Source organism: Lagenorhynchus albirostris, chromosome 2 (genome assembly GCF_949774975.1).
Source record: "Lagenorhynchus albirostris chromosome 2, mLagAlb1.1, whole genome shotgun sequence".
In the NCBI taxonomy this organism is placed as follows: domain Eukaryota; kingdom Metazoa; phylum Chordata; class Mammalia; order Artiodactyla; family Delphinidae; genus Lagenorhynchus; species Lagenorhynchus albirostris.
The window spans coordinates 47135066-47154156 of NC_083096.1; the positions used below are offsets into that span (position 1 = coordinate 47135066).

The 19091-nt window shown below is 41.0% G+C and overlaps 1 protein-coding gene across 1 annotated transcript in view; it reads right to left on the reverse strand.

Annotated features, from left to right (window-relative positions):
• Positions 1-5586: 5586 nt before the first annotated feature.
• The window catches only part of LAMC1 (laminin subunit gamma 1), a 131055-nt gene continuing 117550 nt past the window's right edge, over positions 5587-19091 (reverse strand). Inside the window, exons 21-28 of the mRNA XM_060131948.1 lie at positions 18158-18295; positions 17478-17622; positions 16312-16461; positions 15931-16045; positions 14313-14512; positions 13072-13230; positions 10736-10835; positions 5587-8612 (exon numbers count right to left, since the gene is read on the reverse strand). Coding sequence (XP_059987931.1) covers positions 8356-8612; positions 10736-10835; positions 13072-13230; positions 14313-14512; positions 15931-16045; positions 16312-16461; positions 17478-17622; positions 18158-18295 — 1264 coding nt within the window. The 3' untranslated portion in view covers positions 5587-8355. The remainder of the gene's footprint in view (positions 8613-10735; positions 10836-13071; positions 13231-14312; positions 14513-15930; positions 16046-16311; positions 16462-17477; positions 17623-18157; positions 18296-19091) is intronic.

Here is a 19091-nt window from a genome sequence, read left to right on the forward strand (position 1 = left end):
CAAAGTTAACATTGCCGGTAATTAGTTATGTGCCTCCTGATTTAATGTGCTGAAAAAAATTCAGCATCACTTCTACGATCACCCTGCTGACAGTGCACAACCTGAATCCAATCAAAAGAAAACAAGACAAACCAAATTGAGGAACATTCTACAAAATAAGGGTCTGTATTTTTTTAAAATGTCAATGTCATGAAATACGAAGAAAGACTCAAGAATCGTTCCAGATGAAAGGAAATGAAAGAGATGTGACAACTGAACACAACACACGATTTCAGATTTTCTTTTGCTGTGAAGGACATTTTTGAGACAAATAGTGTATTCGTTTTCTATGCTGTGTAACAAATTACCCCAAACTTAGTGGCTTAAAACAATGCAAATTTCTTATTTTATAGTTCTGTAGGTTAGAAGTCTGATAGGGGTCTCCCTGGGCTAAAATCAAGGTGTCAGCAGGGCTTTGTCCCCTTCTGGAGGCTCTAGGGAAGAATCATTTCCTTGTCTTTCTTTCTGAGCTTCTAGAGGCCACCCACGTTCCCTGGCTCCTGCCCCCTCCTCCATCTTCAAGCCGACAGTGGTGGCCTTAACACATTGCATCATTCTGACCTCCTTTTCTGCCTCCCTCTTCCAATTATAAGAATCCTTATGGTTGTATTGGCCCAACTAGATAATCCAAGATAATCTCTCAATTTTAAGATCAGCTGATTCACAACCTAATTACATCAGAAAGCTTAATGCCCCTTTGCCTTGTGTAACCTAACACATTCATAGGTTCTAGGAATTAGGATGTGGACATCTTTGGGGGGCCGTTATTCTGCCTACCACAAATGGTGCAATCTGTATAAGGGCTGTAGATTATAGTACTGCATCAATGGGAATTTCCTAATTTTGACAATTGTACTGTCGATATGTAAGAAAGTTTCCTGTCTTTGGGAAATAACACATTGAAGTATTTATGGGTAAATGGGCATCGTGTCTGCAACTTAAAACACTTCTTTCTCTCCCTCTCTCCACGGAGAGCAAGAGTGAGAGCAGTGAAAAAGCAAGTGTACCATTGGTGGAATCTGAATAAAGAGTACTAGAGAATTTTTTGACTACTCTTGAAAATTTTTCTCTAAGTCTGAAATTATGTCATAAGAACAAAAAATTTTAATGCAGTCTTTGTGAGTAAATTTCCTATTTCTAATAAATACTTAAATTTGTGTCATATTATGAATGACATGTTCATTCTGATGGGTCTTTAAAAATCTCTTTTGAAACATTGACATTTTAGCAAGTTGTTTAATGACTTATTTGCAATTAACTATGAATAAGTTATGTATTGGGCAGTTTTGAGTGTATCATGAAGGTAAAATCAATTATTTTGGACTCCACACTCCCGTTGTCCCATAGCTTGGGTATTAATGTTGAGTATTTTCATTTTCTGTCTTAAAATTCAGTATTACTTTTTAAATGGGGTCTTGAAAAGGTATTTAAAAGTAGGCAAAAACTGTTTAGTTAGTAGTATTCTTCCAATATCAATCTCTTAGTTTTGGTAAGTGTACCGTAGATCTATCAGATGTTAACATTAGGAAGCTAGGTAAAGCTAGGTGACCCAGCTTCATGCTCCTTAACCCTGAGCCTATGTACGGGGAAGAGACAAGGAGGGGAAGAGCAAGAGCAGAGAGAGAGGTGTGAGCCATGAGGTGTATACGGCCCAGGTTGTTCGAGGACGATCAGGGTCCAAGTAACAGTTCTGCCGCTAACTGGTTCCTTAATATTGGGCAAGTTACTAATATATTTAAATCCTGCCTTGATCACGCTAAACAAGGGATTTGAGGAAGCTTTTCATAAAATACATGTACATAATCGAGGACCTTAAAAGGAAAGTGGATCAAAATCATGACAGAAAATGAGGCAACAGCTAACACAGTGGCTAGGGTGATGGGGAAGCAAAACGTGGCTTCGATTTTCTCAATGGTCAAATGGAGAGTGTCATCACGAGAGGCAAATGAAAGAAATCAATTATGAAAGTGCCTGTGAAAACACGGCATGGGTGTGAGTTACTTTGATAGTGTTAGTCTTGCCTGAGCCCTCAGAAACATAGAGCGGGCAGGCAGCCCATCTGAAATCTACGTGGCAAAACTCATCTCTCTGTATCAGCCTAACAGAGACAGCACAGAGAGCAGACAGTCTGAGCCAAGAGGGATCAGCAAGTTGTAACACAAACCTCTCTGACCACGCTAAACACGTAATCACCCAAATCACAGCTGTTTCTCCTGAGCCTTTATCTTGGACGCTGGCTCAGCAGCCCAGGAACGTGTAATCCACACTAGGACAGTACATCTTCCCCAGACGTTTCTGCTCCTGGCTGGACTTGTGCTTACTCTGCACTAATCTCACCTTGGAAACCATGCTCAGGAGGAAAGAAAGGTCCATGGAAGAAGAGTCTGGGATCAATGAACAGAGAAGATTAAGGAAAATTAGGATCATATACATCCTAGAAACCAAGCACTGAATATTCAGGATGAAATCATGCTATGTTAACACAAGTTGCCATGGCACAAAATTTGATGATTGCCTTAAAAGTTACCAAGATGACAAAGGATCTCAGTTATTAGGGCAGACGCCATGGCACGGGCCCCCAAAGCATCGGTCTAAGGCTCACGTAGAATTTTCGGTTACTAGCTATGGTGAAAAAGCATTACGGGAGGATGGAAGGGTGGCCCGCAAAGGTATGACCAGGGACCTTTCACAGAGGAGCACTTACACTGACTTGGACAAACTCACGGGAACAGTGATGTAACAGAGGGTTACATTCTGATTTGATCAGAGGCCTGAAGCTCAACTTTTTACAGAAATAAATACAAACTGAATTAATCATACGCAATACCTCTGCTTATGAATTCATACTGAATTAATCATAAGCAATACCTCTATGGCCTAAGTTATACGGCTTTCCAAGGTAGGAAGCAAACAATAAAACACCAACCAGTCTGTTGAAATTTACTGGGACCATTCCCAGGAGTTAGAGAAAAAGAAAGGGAATTAATATTATAACTTGGGCCAGGAGCCAGAGATGCCTACAGAAGGGGCTGTGGGTAAAACTTGCAGACAACGCATACACAGCGTTGGGAACGGCTAGTGTGAGGCTGGGAGCGCAGAGGCCCAGGCCTTGTAGACCGCATCACACCAGCTGGTTGCTGACTGCATAGCCCAGTGAGGTCTGTGCTATGCCATTTGGTGAAAGACAGTGGTTTTGGTTATTTTTCTACAAATCCATCCTTAGGTAAGAGCGCTGAGTGAACAGAATGCTGTTGGAAGGAGAGGGGGAGAGATAGAAACACAGAGAGAAAGAGAGAGAGAGAAATTAACAAGTACCCATAAACCTCCGTCTCTGCTCACAACAGGGAAAAAGTAACAGGAGTGGGAGAACAGGATGAGAAAGGTTGATTTGATCGCATCTTTAAGACAACGTGACCACTGTCTGCCTCCTAGCCCTGAGGATGTGAAAGGGAGTAGCCAAGACCCTGATCTTAGAGGTTAGGAGAGAGCAGGGAGGGAGAGGTGGGTGAGACACACCGGACCAATAAACACATGCCCAAGGGCCATGCCGGAAGCCAGTACCAGGCTGAGAGGGGTGGTGAACAAAGAAAGGACTGGCCAGTTTCAACAGAGTAGGGAACACCTTGACCTTAGGTTTTCCTGTACTGGGGAAGGGAAAGCAAGCACATTCTGGGCAGAGAAGAGTTAAAGCCAAGACATGGAGGTCTTAACACTTGAAATGTTAAGGTTTCTCTTATTTGAATTCTTATTTGAGATTTTCTTTGGTCTTCTGCTAAATATTTTCCTTTCTCAAGCATACGATTTTTACTTAGAATTTCATTGAGCGGTATAGACCAGGTAAAATCATTCTAGGAGACTCCACACAAATAGAAGGCACTCTGGTTGACTCCTGAATGAGTGCAGCCTCTGAGAGATACATAGATTCCTTACAGAAAGTTATTTTTCACTCCAACTATTAATATTTTCCATTAAACCTGCTTAGTGTGAACAGGCAAAATTACCTGACATTCACAGCCATCTCATTTCTGTTCCCATAAACTACTGGCCTGAAGAGATCTGATCTTTCCTCGGGTGGGTCCTTCCTCACCTTAGGTGGAAGGTGCCACCTGCTTTTCTACTTCATGACTCTCCTGGGCACCAGGAGTCCTGTCTTCTCCAGACATTCTATTTTGAACGTAACTGAAGTGGGTCTGGTGAGTTCAGATTTATTAAGGGGCTAGAATGCTTATTGAAGGGGTAAACCTTTGGAGATATTTTGAATCAGATTATGCTGATACCAACTTCAGAGAAATTGCTGACTCTGAAATAACAAAAGGAATAGGAACAAATTTTTAAAATTCCACTCATCACTCTGACACAGTAACTATTGAGGTATATTTGCACCTGAATCATAGCCTACAAATGGGTTAAGAACACGGTATGTAAGAAAGCTAGTAACTAGTGCCCTCTGAAGCTCTCTTCGAGGAAGTCTAAACAGAAGAGTTCAGGTTCTGCTTTACAGGTGTCACAGCTGTAACGATTGTGTTTGTTTTTGCGGTACGCGGGCCTCTCACCGTTGTGGCCTCTCCCGTTGCGGAGCACAGGCTCCGGACGCACAGGCTCAGCAGCCATGGCTCACGGGCCCAGCCGCTCCGCGGCATGTGGGATCTTCGCGGACCGGGGCACAAACCCGTGTCCCCTGCATCGGCAGGCGGACTCTCAACCACTGCGCCACCAGGGAAGCCCTACAGCTGTAATGATTTACATGACTGGGAAGGTGGCATGTCATCCCCAGGGCCTCAGGGCTATAAACAGAGCCAAAGAGTAGAGCAAAGCCTTACTGCTGTCTCTGTGGTTCCAAACATCTTCATCTGGTCTTAAGTTACTCCAGTTGGGTCAGCCCTCCAGATGGCCTGCTGGTCCAGCACATTACTTACTTTTTCTTCCATTATGTTTGAGAGTGTTTCTCATCGTATAAAAAAGTACGAAAGTACCTTTAGTTTAGCTGAAGATGTGTGTATTTAAAAGGTGGAAAGACAACTCTTTACATACATCTGCTAATTTAGAAAGCCCAAATAATTTGAAAATAGTCCTCCGTAGTCACTAATCAAATATGGAGACTACACCAGGGGGTCTGGCAAACTCCAGCCCGCAAGCCCAGGCCTGTTCCTGTAAATAGTTGTACTGGACCACAGCCCTGTTCATTTGTTTACAGACTGTCCACAGCTGCTTTCCTGCTACAACAGCAGACAGAGCAGTTGTAACAGAGACTGTATGGCCTGCAAAACGTAAAACATTTACTATCTAGAGCTTAACACGAAGAATTTGCCATCATCTGGACCACAACCAAAGTATTCCAATCTGGGAAGGGTTAAAATACATAAATATATACATAAATAAATTTATATACTCACACACACGCACGTTCACACACTGGATTGTTCTCAGGAAAAGAAACAACCCAAAGAATACATTACGAGACGCTTCCCCTTCATCATACCTTTTTTTTTCATCATACCTTTTAAAACATCTTACATCCCCAGTACCACACTCAGGCCACACCAAGTATAAAGGGTTACAAATATTCAGATTTTATTATAAATAAAATACTGTTTTTTTTTTAACATAAAAAATGCCAAGTGTTGCATTTTATTTACTACCCTGGAGAGCAAGACCGTAGAGATTAAGGCAAACAGCTAAAGTGAAGGCACATGGAAAAGGGCCACGGTTGGAATTAAGAGGGAAAATTCCAGGGAACAGCTGTGTATGTTCCCTGTGACACCCAGCATTCTGCAGCAGCCATCCTGTCGATTTTATTACATAAAATACAGATAACTGGAACTATACAATAAAATAATGGCTATATTGCAGGTGTGTAATTAAGGTATTGCCTTATAAGGAACTTTTATTTTAAAAATAAAATTCTGTTTAAAAATATACCACACAGATGGAAAAGGAGAAAAGAAACAACAACAACAAATCCCCAAAATTTCACTGTGGCCTAAGACTTACTGGAGTGAACCTGACCCACAGGCTAGAGGGTAAACTACCTTAGCAGTCTATCTTCAGTCCTTTCCCTGAAACCTTGACCAAAATGTCTCATAGGATGTGGCCACTTAAAAAAGAGGAACTAGCTAGGAAACACTGATGTGAACACTTGGCAAGAAAGAGCCAGGCCTCCTGCGATAGGAGAAGAGGCCTGAGAAGAAGAATGGAGTGGAAGCTTAGGAGGATGCCAGGTCAAAACACCAGTAAGTCAACTCTGGGATGCAAGGAGGAGATGGAAAGGGGAAGAACTAAGGCAGACCACCTCTCCCACTCTATCTATCTGCAGCATGATCCCTGATGCACTACGGGCACTCAAGTAATTATGCACCCCTTATAAAAATGACCCCATCCAGCTCCAACAGCTGCCAGAGGGCATTTCTCACTCACTCCTGGCTCGGCTCACACTGATGGTAAAGATGCCCTTCAGCAGACTTTCCTAATTCCATCCTTCCCTGTGGAGCTGGCGTTCCTGCTCTGGGGCAGCCACTAAGAACAACATCGTGCTGTGGTTGAGGACCACCAGGACTGCAACGGAAGAGGGTTCGAGGTACCTCTTTATCGCGGCTGTGTGTGGAGGAAAGCAGGTGGATGTGAATGTCAGAAAACGGACATGCTGCAAACACAAGGCGAAGGGCAAAGCAACAGGGAACAAATCCAATCCAAAGAACCGCAGGTGGAAGGGAAGGAGGTATACAGACACGTTGTGCCGGTGAAGAGGAAAAATGAAGTGAAGAAGTGAACGGACAGTGCCATTCTAGAAACAGGACCAAGTATATTTACATAAACTCCTTACTCTATAATCATGATAAACAAAAAAACATTCACACAAAAATATAAATTTGAAATAATTAATAGCACCAGTGTGTCAGATAATAGTTTCTTTCCCCTGCTACGCAAAGTACAAAGTTGCATAGTGTTAAAGGCTATATATGAATCTCGAAAGCGGGTTGGTAGGAGGAAGGGGTTTGTGGCAGAGAATCGTCACACTGTGACCTTAGAAGAAAACCACAGAGCTGAGGGTCAGAAGTTGAGAAGCTCACTAGGAAACTCCATGTAAGGGTCTTCCCTCTACGCTTAGAGGGACGGTTTAGAGGTGGGTTTAAATCACAAAGTGCAGGAACGAGACGGTGTTGGCAGCTGTGTGAAATACTGAGTGCAAGTATTTGTCACCAGGATTTGGCAAACAATGTGTTTTGAGGGGTTCTACAAGATGGGAACATCAGGAGAAAACTGAGGCTAAGGGTCAAATGTTTCATCTCTCCCCAATGGAAGAAAAATGGATATGTGGGATCCTGACAGTACAAGTTGCATCTAAGTTCTATCCCTTTGCTAGAAAAGACTATAGGACAAGGAGGCTTTTCTTTTGTTTTGTCAAGATCGTAAGGACCACCCGTTCTCTGCCAGGTAACAACACTAGTTCCAAGACTAATATTCTAAAAAAGCTCTAAGAATTAGTGTGATTTTGGAAAAAACTTTAGTGGTTATCATATCCCTGTTTCTTCTGCATAAATTCCATCTATAGGAATAGAAGACGTCTATTGGTGAGTGCAAGCTGCCCATCCAGATTTAAATTGTCAGCTGCCCAAAGATCTGAAAAACAGTTTATCTTCCTAGTCAGTTATTAACATCTGAGAAAACGTGCGGCCACTTCTGCAGTCTCACATTGCCCTGGAGACTGTCATAAATCATTGCATCCTTACCCGTGGGATGGCTCAGTGTCCTAAACTCAAAATAGCTAAAACAACAGATGATGGCTCTCGACATTCTAAATGACCAATACCTTTGGCACAGGATGTGTATTTCCTTTTGCTTAAAAGGAGGAGGGGCAGGAGATGTGGATGCATTTTCTTTACCTATAGACTGGATATACTGGCCATCACAATGCTACTGTCAATAGCCAAACTTCTCCTTCATAGAAACAAGAGTACTGAGACTGAGGAGGTTCTGTTGGCATCAGAGAGAAAGGGAGGGCTACTGGCTCAGCCCTGGCCCACAACGGTTCCCACGAAGGGTTTAAGCCACTGTACAGCAACGCAGGATGCCACGTCCTTAGGCGACTCAGAAGGGAAAGGTGGGTCTAAGGGACCACCATTAAGTGGAAGAGAGACTTTATTAGATAAAACCCTTTGTTCCTGATTCACGATGTTTAATTTGCTTCTCTTTAAACTTTGTGACTTTTCCTGGCTCAAAAGGACAGTGGTGGAGAGCAGCAGAGAGTGGGGGTCTGAAAAATGTAATCTTTGTGTTAAGGCACTCTGTGGCCTCACAGTGGCTCCCTAAAGGAAGACGCTAGGGCTTTTCAATGGACGGGGTGTTGAAGCAGCCGGAGGGTAAGGTCTTCTTGATGTCTTCCAGGTTGCGGATGTCCTTCAGGATCTCCTCAATGTCTCTGTTATAGTCCATGATGGCAGCCTCCTGCCTCCTGGCTTCATTCTCCAGGTTAGACACTTTCCTGTCTAGATCACTGACTTTCATTTCATCTTTGGCTTTGTTCAGGGTACCTTCAATCTCATTTAGCTTGTTCAGGTCCACTGTGTCCAGCTGCCCTGTTGAGTCAGAAAGGACACAGAAGAGGACAGACACATTCAGTGAGAATTATAACATCACTCCGCAAGTATCCCCACCAGCGTTTTTCTAAAGGAAGCCCAGCCCCAGCAGCTGTCGCCATGAAAAAGTGGCCTGAGAACTTGATGCCTGTCATACAAGGGCATTAACAATGCAAACCAGGTACAATCACTGACCTAATCTAGCAGGGATGGGTCAGAGCTTATAATGAATATTGGGGCTGGATTTTTTTTCCTGAGAAGACGGTTTTTGTGAAATGTTTTCTAAATGTATAACAACCATGTCCTAGACCTTAAGCCTCACTTGTGGTTTTGAAGGTCATCTGGTAACGTGTAATACCTTTTCCACGTTTATATATGTAATCCTTGTGTCTTTTTAGTGTCCTCTAATGAACATAAACATCTTTACGCTAGAACCCTAAGCCCTCAGCTGTTCGATTCCAGGGAAACCGGGTTGTTCTGGGAGTCATGTCCTGCTCGCAAGAGTTAGACACTATTATTGGAGCCCTCCTATGGAAAATGGCAAGGGTTGAAATGCTGAAATAATTTCAGCAAAGCTTCACTTTTTTAAAAAATTAATTAATTTATTTTTATTTTTGGCTGTGTTGGGTCTTCGTTTCTGTGCGAGGGCTTTCTCTAGATGCGGTGAGCGGGGGCCGCTCTTCATCGCGGGGTGCAGGCCTCTCACTAGCGTGGCCTCTCTTGTTGCAGAGCACAGGCTCCGGACGCGCAGGCTCAGTAGTTGTGGCTCACGGGCCTAGTTGCTCCGCGGCACGTGGGATCTTCCCAGACCAGGGCTCGAACTCGTGTCCCTGCATTAGCAGGCAGATTCTCAACCACTGCGCCACCAGGGAAGCCCCAAACCTTCGCTTTAAAATTAGCAAGAGGGCTTCCCTGGTGGCCCAGTGGTTGGGAGTCCGCCTGCCGAAGCAGGGACACGAGTTCGAGCCCCGGTCTGGGAAGATCCCACGTGCCGCGGAGCGGCTGGGCCCGTGAGCCATGGCCGCTGAGCCTGCGCGTCCGGAGCCTGTGCTCCGCAACGGCAGAGGCCACAACAGTGAGAGGCCCACGTACTGCAAGAATAAATAAATAAGTAAATAAAATTAGCAAGAAAAAGAGGTCCTTTTGAAAGGAACTACTTCTATATTAAATGAAAGCAGCCAGCCAGCTGCACAACGACCAGCACTTTATGCATACTGAACTTGATTAAATTCTCACCAGATCATTTGACATCAATGATTCTCAGCTGTCACGTAATTTGCCCAAATTTGCACAGCTTACAGGCCACAAAGCAAAGATTCCAACCCAAGTCTGACTAACTTTAAAATACAACCTTTTCTGTCACAAAACCTGCCTCTTCCAGCTTACTTTCATTTTAAAGTCCATCTACTGGCACATGATTTATTATTCTTGAAAATTGAGACAGATAAAAATATCACACACACCTCCCAAAAAAACCCCCCACAAAACAAAACACTGACCAAAACCAAACTTTAAAGGCTATCACATTAAAATAGAGTGCCTTGCTTACAACGCTGTACTGGCTAGAGTATTACAACTTTATAATAGAGGCTGGTGACAAAAGTACATCTGCCCTATAATGAGGCCTGCTCCCTGTATCAAACTGGATTAAAGGAACATTTTAATATGCTTATATTTCCTTCAAAAAGAAAGCATTCTCTCTTTTGGCATAAAAACTGTCACCTCATCCAATTAGCCTTTAATCGATTATCCTTTAAAGTGTTCTTTTATTCTGCCATTGAAATCCTTCACTTTAAATCCTTTAAAGACATTCTGCCAGCAGGATGAACTAAGAATAATCACTGTTCGATTGTAACATAAACCTTGACCATAAATGAGCCACCCTAGCTGGAAGCATATCTTCAAAATTTTATTAAGTCCTCAGACCACGGTCAGATTCCAATACTGAGTCAGATTCCATGGAAGGACCTAGCAAGTACATGTTGAATTAATACAACTTAAAGTCACGATTCAGTTCATACGGTCTTTGCACTGTAGTATCTACTTTTGAGTCAACTATCTCAGATCCCAAGAACAGTACCAAGAATTCAAAGGCTGCCTAACAAGACTCTATGGTTACTTACCCAGCTGCTCCAGGAGGTCATTAATAAGGTTGAGGAGGCTGGTGACAGAGTTTTTGGCCTTTCTGGCATTGATCTCAGCTTCCTGAGCAGCCTGTGAAGCCTGTACAGGGAAAAAAGGATAAATGATACAGTAGTCTTGATGATACATTTTTATCTTCTTGAAGTATCTTTTCCCCAGTGAGTCAACAAATCTAATTTTCAGATGGTTTCCCTTCTTCTAACTCGTGAAACTATTAGCTCCTACTGTGGAGATGTTCTTTTTTGGTCATATCTTCATGTTGAGGGTGTGGCTATTTTTAATTCACTTCATAGTCATGAGGAGGCAGTCAGTATGCCTACAATGACTGTATCTGTCTTTCAAAGATCAAGGTTACCTCCTTTTCTCACTTTCTCACTCAGGAACACATGGAGGTGTATTCATAATAAAACCCATCAAGCAGAAACAAGTTACTTTTTAAGGACGAGTATAAAAACTACCGTTTTAGAACCAAAACATGCCTTCTGGGATGATCTTAGAGACTTGATTGTCAGAAATGTCCTATTCTCAGAAATTTTTCATAATTAAGTGACATTCTTCTAAAACTCCCTCTCCCCATGCAGTCATACAAATACACACATACAAACTGGGGAAATACAATTTACATTTAAAAAATCAACCAAAGGTAAATATATTGGGGAAAATTCCATGAAACCTGAACAAATACATTTGTGCATGAGTCACAGGAAATGGCAATGGAAGAGGAAGTGTCTAAGTATCAGAAAACAGATGCTCTCACAAATAAATCTGGTCAGGATATACATGAGTAGCTTTGAGCTTCCTACCACAGAACTGCTTTTCCTAGCTTTTTTGGGTCAAGAGAATACAAAAGTTTTGGATAGAAACAATGTGAAAATTTTAAAAAGAAAAAGAAAGCAACGGAAAAAACCTTCACAAATAAACGATTAACCTCTGTTCAAACTGCAGCCATTCTCACTGCACCTTGCCAGGCTGTCTGCGAGCGTTCTAGCAGAGCTGTAAAGGACTCTGCTATGGCCATACCATTACATTTAACCTGCTTTCTGCAGCCTCCTCTTCCAAGAACAACTGTGAGCCTTCACTCTTTCCCTTAAAAAACAGGTTACGGACTGCAATAATACTGATGCAATGTTGGCCTTTCAGGATTGATACTTAAATATAAATGGCATAGTATATATGAGGGTGCCTTGTGCTCCTTAGAAGTTACTTACCAAAAGGAACAAAAGATGGATCTTCTTTCTACCCTTTTAATTGAATTCATACCCTTTTTTGAAGCTTATAGAGAATAGATATCTTTTCCTTTCCTTCAACAGGCTCTAAATCTAATGTTTCTATAACTGTATTAAAACATAAAATCCAGAGACCCTCAGCACGTATGAAATATACACATTTTTACTATATGGGAATTTCCACTTGAGCCATACCTTGCTATAGAAAATGAGGACAATTCAAAACAACAAAAAAATGCATAGTAAAATAAGGTATTTGCACAGCGATGCTTCCTGTTATCACTTCCCTAGGGACTTCTTTACCTAGATTAACAGGCTTAGTAGTTCTTCTTTCCATCCGAAGGTGAAAATGATCTACAGTGAAGGGTGTGATCTATAGCAGGAGTGGAAGAAGGGTCCCTTCCTTGCACTGAAGGTCCACAATTAAACAAGTTCATGTCTATCATTACTGTGGTTATAATCAGATTGAACTGTAAAGGAATATTTCCACTGTGACTCCATCAATGTCTTTCAGAAGCAAAATACAGCACAAAACAGAACCTAGTCCTTTGTTGGGCCATGCATTCACAAGTCAATTTTGTTACAAACAGGGCTATGTATACACATCATCACAAAAAGTGGAAAATCAAATTGGATGTAAGTTTGATATGTTTTGTCATCTTCAAAAATGTCCTTTTACACAAGAAACTGGTCTTTGTCTTTAGGCAGCAAGTTGCTGGGAGAATAAGAGGAGGACGGAAATTAACTTTTCATTGCATGCCTTTTGTTCTTTTTTGATTTTATACCACCTATGATTTACCCATACAAAAATATAAAGACATACTTTTAAATGTCCTAAAACCTCAAATGTGTAAAACAGTGTTTTTCTTTTAACTGAGAGTAGCTTTGGGAAGGAACTATTGTGCAACAATCTGGCAGAAGATCCAAATTCTTTGTCTTCTATGTAAGTTACTAACCCGATTCTTGACCAGAAAACACAATTAAAAACAGAAGTCAATATGAAAAAGACTCTTCTCAACAAGTTAGGGATCTTTATTATTAAACACCCTTCACTTTCTGCCCATTAGCAAACATTTGCCAAAATCACTTACCATCCCTGCCATCATCATATCCTGGTCAGCATCATCTTGTTTTTTCTTCAGCTCCTTTTCTGCTTCCTGTAGCTGTTTCAACATATTATTCACCTCGTTATCCAGATCTGTAACTTCTGCAAAAGTCCTCTCAGCTTCTGCCTTGGTGCTGGTAGCATTCTAGGCACAAAGTAAACAATTCCTAATGAAAAAAAGTTTTCCTTTTTCTAAAGTAGGCTGCCACTCCTTTTATAATCTGTAAAATGGTTCAAAAATATGATCCAGAAAGAACAGGGCAATAATTTGTACTATATGTTGAATCACGTTTAGTTGGGCTACAAATTTAATGAAAAAATAACATTACCACCTAACATAACATTTTATATTTTATAAAGCACTTTAATTTGTATCCTCTAGTTTAATCCTGTTAATAAAAATTCCTGTTCTATCGTTGCCATTTTCAGTTGGGGTCACATAGTTGCAACATTTAAATGGTGTATACTTGCCACCACATTGTACTGATTAGACTCTTTCGCTTGGATAATTTTCTATTCAAAGCTAGCCTTATTCTATTGATACTTGGCAGTTCATCATAATGTACAAAAAGTCCGTAATTCTGAAATATATTTTATAAAATATAATTAATCCAAGAAACTAAAAAATGTGTGTGATTTTCAAACACATAAGTTTAGAATCAACTCCAATTTCTCCTTTAAATAAAACAGATTTATCTTTAAGTAGGAGAAAGCCAGCCTAGAGAAATTATTCTTTAAGATGAGTAGAAAGAATCCTAGCACTGGTAACTTCAAAAATTCTAAATAGGTGGGTCTTAGATATGGCAATATGCTTGAAAGGGGGTCTTAAAAACTGTACTGACTTGGCACTGTATATAAGATGGAAAAAATATCAATTGTTCATGTCAAGGAATTGTGTTTACTTAGAAAGAATCTGATTTTTTGTGGGCAGGAGCTTGATGCGTCACTGAAGCCAACTCCCCTCCTCAACAACTCAGACCCTGCCACTGAGACACGGCAGAAATTTTAGAGTAAAGGACCCTTTCAATGACTCTCCCTCTTCAATCAATGTGGTTACCTGCTCTAATGCCTAGTAAAAAAAAAAGAACGACAAGGATGGTTTAATATAACTTTACTGGAGTTGAGGAAAAAATTTGCAAGAGCTTTTGGGGGTCTGGAAAGAAACCGGAAAATGACTAGAGAATAGATGAGCAAAGGCTTCGTTTCGGACAAGAGGGGAGAGCACACCTTTTGGACAGCGCTGGCGATCCTCTCCGCCTCGTGGGCCTTGTTCTTGGCCTCGGTGGCATCTGCGGCAGCATTGCCCAGAGCCAGCTGTGCTTCCCTGGTCTTTTCATTGGCTTCGATTATAGTCTGGTTGATGGCAGGGATTCTCCTTAGTGCCTCCTCTGCAGCCGTCTTGTTATCATTTACTCGTCTATCAAAATCTAAAACAGGTTCAAGGAATGCAATTAAACTAAACTCTCAACAAGCCAAAAGGGAACTTTTCAGGGAGCTGCCACTGGATTTTGTTTTATGAACAGTGAAAGTCAGGGGAAAAGACTGAAAAACAGCATGGACTGAAATGTGAGAACAAAGCACATAGATCTACATGGAAGATTCATGTGAATGAACACCTGTTTCTGGAAGGCAAATTCTCACTTGAAACATTTATTTTCATGCAGAGCTGAGTATGCCATCACCTCCACCTCAACCAATATCGAAAGCTGCAGTTTATTTAGTGTTTACTAAGTGTTAGGTACTGAGTTAATAAGAGCTTTATGTGCTTGTGACACAGGCATTGAATCATTTTTATACATGAGAAAATTGAGGATTAAAGAGGTAATTTTTTTCAAGGATTCACACTAAGGAAGAGGTGGATCAGGGATTCTAAACCAAACCCACTGACACAAAGCCCATACATTCAATCATTATTCTATAAAGCTTCTGCATATATAGAGCTTATGTTTATCAGAGGTGAGTCCAAGGCTACACAGTGAATTGAGCACAGTTCGTTTTTATCTTGGGTGAGGAAAGAAAACATAAAGACTGAGATGCAATTGTCAGAGAAAATTAAAGATCATCTCCATTTACCAACACAAGTCAGCTAAATAGGCATATCTTGGTTACAGGCAATATCTTTTTTTGGCTTCCATACTGAAGAATGCTGGGGTAAGATGACATGAGCGCTGGGATTTTTCTTTGAAATACTTTACCATAAAAAAAGGTAGGGTAGGGACTTCCCTGGTGGCACAGTGGTTAAGAATCCACCTGCCAATGTAGGGGACAGGGGTTTGATCCCTGGTCCGGGAAGATCCCACAGGCTGCGGAGCAACTAAGACCGTGCGCCACAACTACTGAGGCTGTGCTCTAGAGCCCGCGAGCCACAACTACTGAGCCCAAGTGCCACAACTACTGAAACCCATGCGCCTAGAGCCCGTGCTCCACAACAAGAGAAGCCACCGCGATGAGAAGCCTGCACACCGCAACGAAGAGTAGCCCCCGCTCACTGCAACTAGAGAAAGCCCGTACACAGCAACAAAGACCCAACGCAGCCAAAAATCAATTAAAAAATAAAGCACTATCAGGTGATGTGTAAAGCAGTAATTGTTGGCTTTAATTATATGCATTAACTGATAAAAAATTTTTTTTAAAAAAAGATAGGGTAGGTGTTGGGGGATGAAGTAAGTGCAGTAAAAATCTTAACTGCTGAATCTGAATGACAGGTATATGGGATGTTTTATACTATTATCTCTTGTGCTGTATGTGTTCAGAAAGTCTCATAGTAAAAACTTTTTTACAAAAGAGAGAATCACCCTAATGAAGGAGACATACAAATTTACCCTGTTATCTGACCCTCTCATACCTTTCAGGTTGCTGAGAATGTCACTGGCTTCTTGTAGGGTATTTCGTCCCTTTTTAGCAGCTTCTTCCGCAAGAGCCTTGGCAGCATCCGCTCGGGCTAGCAGTTGGTCGGCAGTCTGCAAACATGTGGCAGATAAGAGGACAAACCCTCCAAGGTAAAGCCCTTCTCTCTCCTAACAGACCAGGCACCTACAAGCCACCACCCTGACACTGGCCAGTATACAGCAGGTTAGGCCTGGGCATCAGCATAAGGCCCTCCTCTGAATACTCTTTCATGTGTTTTGTTGCTTCTGCAATTGCGGTAACATCACAGACACAGCCTACAGTCAGGCAGTTTCAATTTTTGCCTCGAGAAACGAAGCAACTTGCAAAGCAAACCAACCTGCTGTTCGGTCTTTCCTTTTTCCAGAAGGTTCTTTACTTCAAATTCCTTCCCTCTCATGTCCTGTCTGAGGTCCTCATAATCTTTTAACTTCTGGTCAATCAGACGATCCAGATCCTCAGCTTCCTTCTTTATTTTATTTGCCTCATTCTATGAGAAGCAAGTAAGATCATTATATTTTAGGCAAAACAACTAAACTGACGAAAAGGTAGGCTTAGTAATTCTATACTTAGTGGACATTTTCTAAAGAATAGCACAGGTCAAGATTTTATGGACCTCTTTAAAAAATTGAGGTATACTTACACATACTGAAATGCACGGCCCTTAGTCTGATGAGTTTTGACAAATATATTCACCTGTGTAACCAACACCCCAAACAAGATACAGAATATTTCCACCCAGGAAATTCCCTTGTGTCTCTTTCCAGTCAATTCCCACACCCACCTTTCCAACAATGCAGCTGCCACTGGTCTGGGTTTATCATCATAGATTAGTTTTGCCTATTGTCAAATTCCACATATATGGAATCATACAGTATGTACACGTCTGAGGAGACCTAAAACTTTATGGTAAAAACGAAGTCAACACCTCAGATGTAAAAAGTGAAACTTAATAAACTGCAAGTTTAATGTAAAAAATACACCACTTATGTAGAACTTGGTATGAAGATTCATGATTAGAGTACAGATGAAATAAAACACTACCAATCCCTAAATATTTTACCTGCCCCAAAGCATCCCGATATAGTTCTTTCATTTAAACCATTCTTTTATTTCTCTCTTGTTCAAAACCAGGGTAACGACCTAGGTGTAGTCTGTTTTAATTAATCCAAATATATTATAATTTGGATTTATATCCAAGATTTAGGAGTGATTATTCCTATCACTAAAGGAGTCTTTGCTATTTAATGTTTATAACCACAGGATTTTTTTTTTTACCTCAATAAGTTCTATTACCATTATCTAAACTAGAACTCAACTTTACCAGTGAGCTGTTGGGAGGACAGAGGAGGTAGGTACTGATGACAGCTGCCGGGCAGTCAGAAGAGCTCTTACCCAGACTGAGGGGGCACGTGGCTGTGTGTTTGGTGGGAAGAGGGTAGGAGCTGTGAATGGGGGACGGCAGTGACAACCAAAGCCTGTGCATGCAGGCTGTCAGCGCCATACCTCCATGGCTTCTGAGTCCACAGGAGTCAGCTGGGCAACACTGGCATAGATCTCCACAGCTTTCTCACCAGCCCTCTTGGCCTCCTCATGTACTCGGGCAGCTTGCTTCTCTAGATCCTGTGAGATGTTCTTCGCTTGTTCATACCTAAGGAACAAAAGATGTGATGTGATGAAAACCCTAGTTGCTTTTAGCATCTTAATGTTCATTCCAGTTTAAATCACTGTGATAGTATTTCCAAAACCTCAAAGAAATGTTATATTAAAATGCTATTATTTAATACCAACATAGCTTAAATTTAGATTTCATCTCATCACTTCTATTTAAGGCATATGGTTTACCATATGCTTTCTTATTTCAGACACCTTTTAAATATTTGTAGCTCAAATATATTTTCTCTGCTTACTCTATGGTATTTTTTCTCTTCTCCTTTATGCAGAATTTTAAGCATCATGGCTAGTCGTTACCATCCTCTGCTGATACAGTAACTGGATCAAATAAAATCTCTGTGGCTCTACATCCCCTGCTCTAATTACGGCATCATTTCAAAAGCATGATTAACAAAAGAAATCTTACTGCATGAATACATGGCCTGAATTCACCGGCATTTAATTTTTCCTTGAACTGGTGTTACTTACAAGAACAACTGAAGGGCTATAAGCCACTTTTAAATTACACTCACTTTCTATTAAGCTCTTCAATCTCAAATGCTGTTTGATTTTCCCCTGCCAGTGTCCTCAGAAGCAGATTATATGCCTCAGTTGATGTATCATTGGCTGCCTTTGCCACTCGTACAATGTCATCAGCTTCTTGTTTATGGCTGTATAACATAAGAGGAAAAACAAGCCATGAAACACAACCGTCTAAAAGGGAAAGAAGTAGAATTTAGGTAATGCTTACCTTATTAATATACATATACATAAACTAATGTGGGCAGAGGTCCACAAATATTGAAAAAATCTTATAAATTTGGAATTTTGTTATCATTTCAGAGGGGCTGAGTTTATAAATAGCATTCTGTAATCTGAGAAAATGATATTTCCCAAGGATATTAATGATATAAAATGTGTAGGGGCAAATGCTTATATTTCTTAAAAATTACTTTTAAATATAATTATTAAGGGTATTTATGTATGAAACTGTGGATAGCAGCAAGAACTCATTTCTCTAGTCATGAACACAAACCCCAGACCTCACCTTTAATTGCTACTCTGGTTCTGTTACTGCATAGTCTTGAAACAACTTTGACTATTCAGATTTCTCACATGCAACCTAGTTACTGGCCAGGAAGAGCAACTCAACAAGGAACATGTCAACAGGGACTCCAGACAAATAACGCACGTTAGCTGGGTAAATGCTAAGGTTTTTTCAACTCTAAAATTTCATATTACATTGTCACACTGCAATACATGGCCATTCTTTTTGATATGATAAACTTTCCTTCAAAATTCATGCATGAAGTACACCACAATTAATTTCCAAGATCTAATTTTCTCGGGAGTTTTCTATAATGTTTTCAGCTGTCTTCTTTTAATCAGAAAATTCAGCTCTGAAACCATGAATGTTCTATGAGCTAAATGACAACAGTTCACACACATTTACAAAGGACAGAAAGA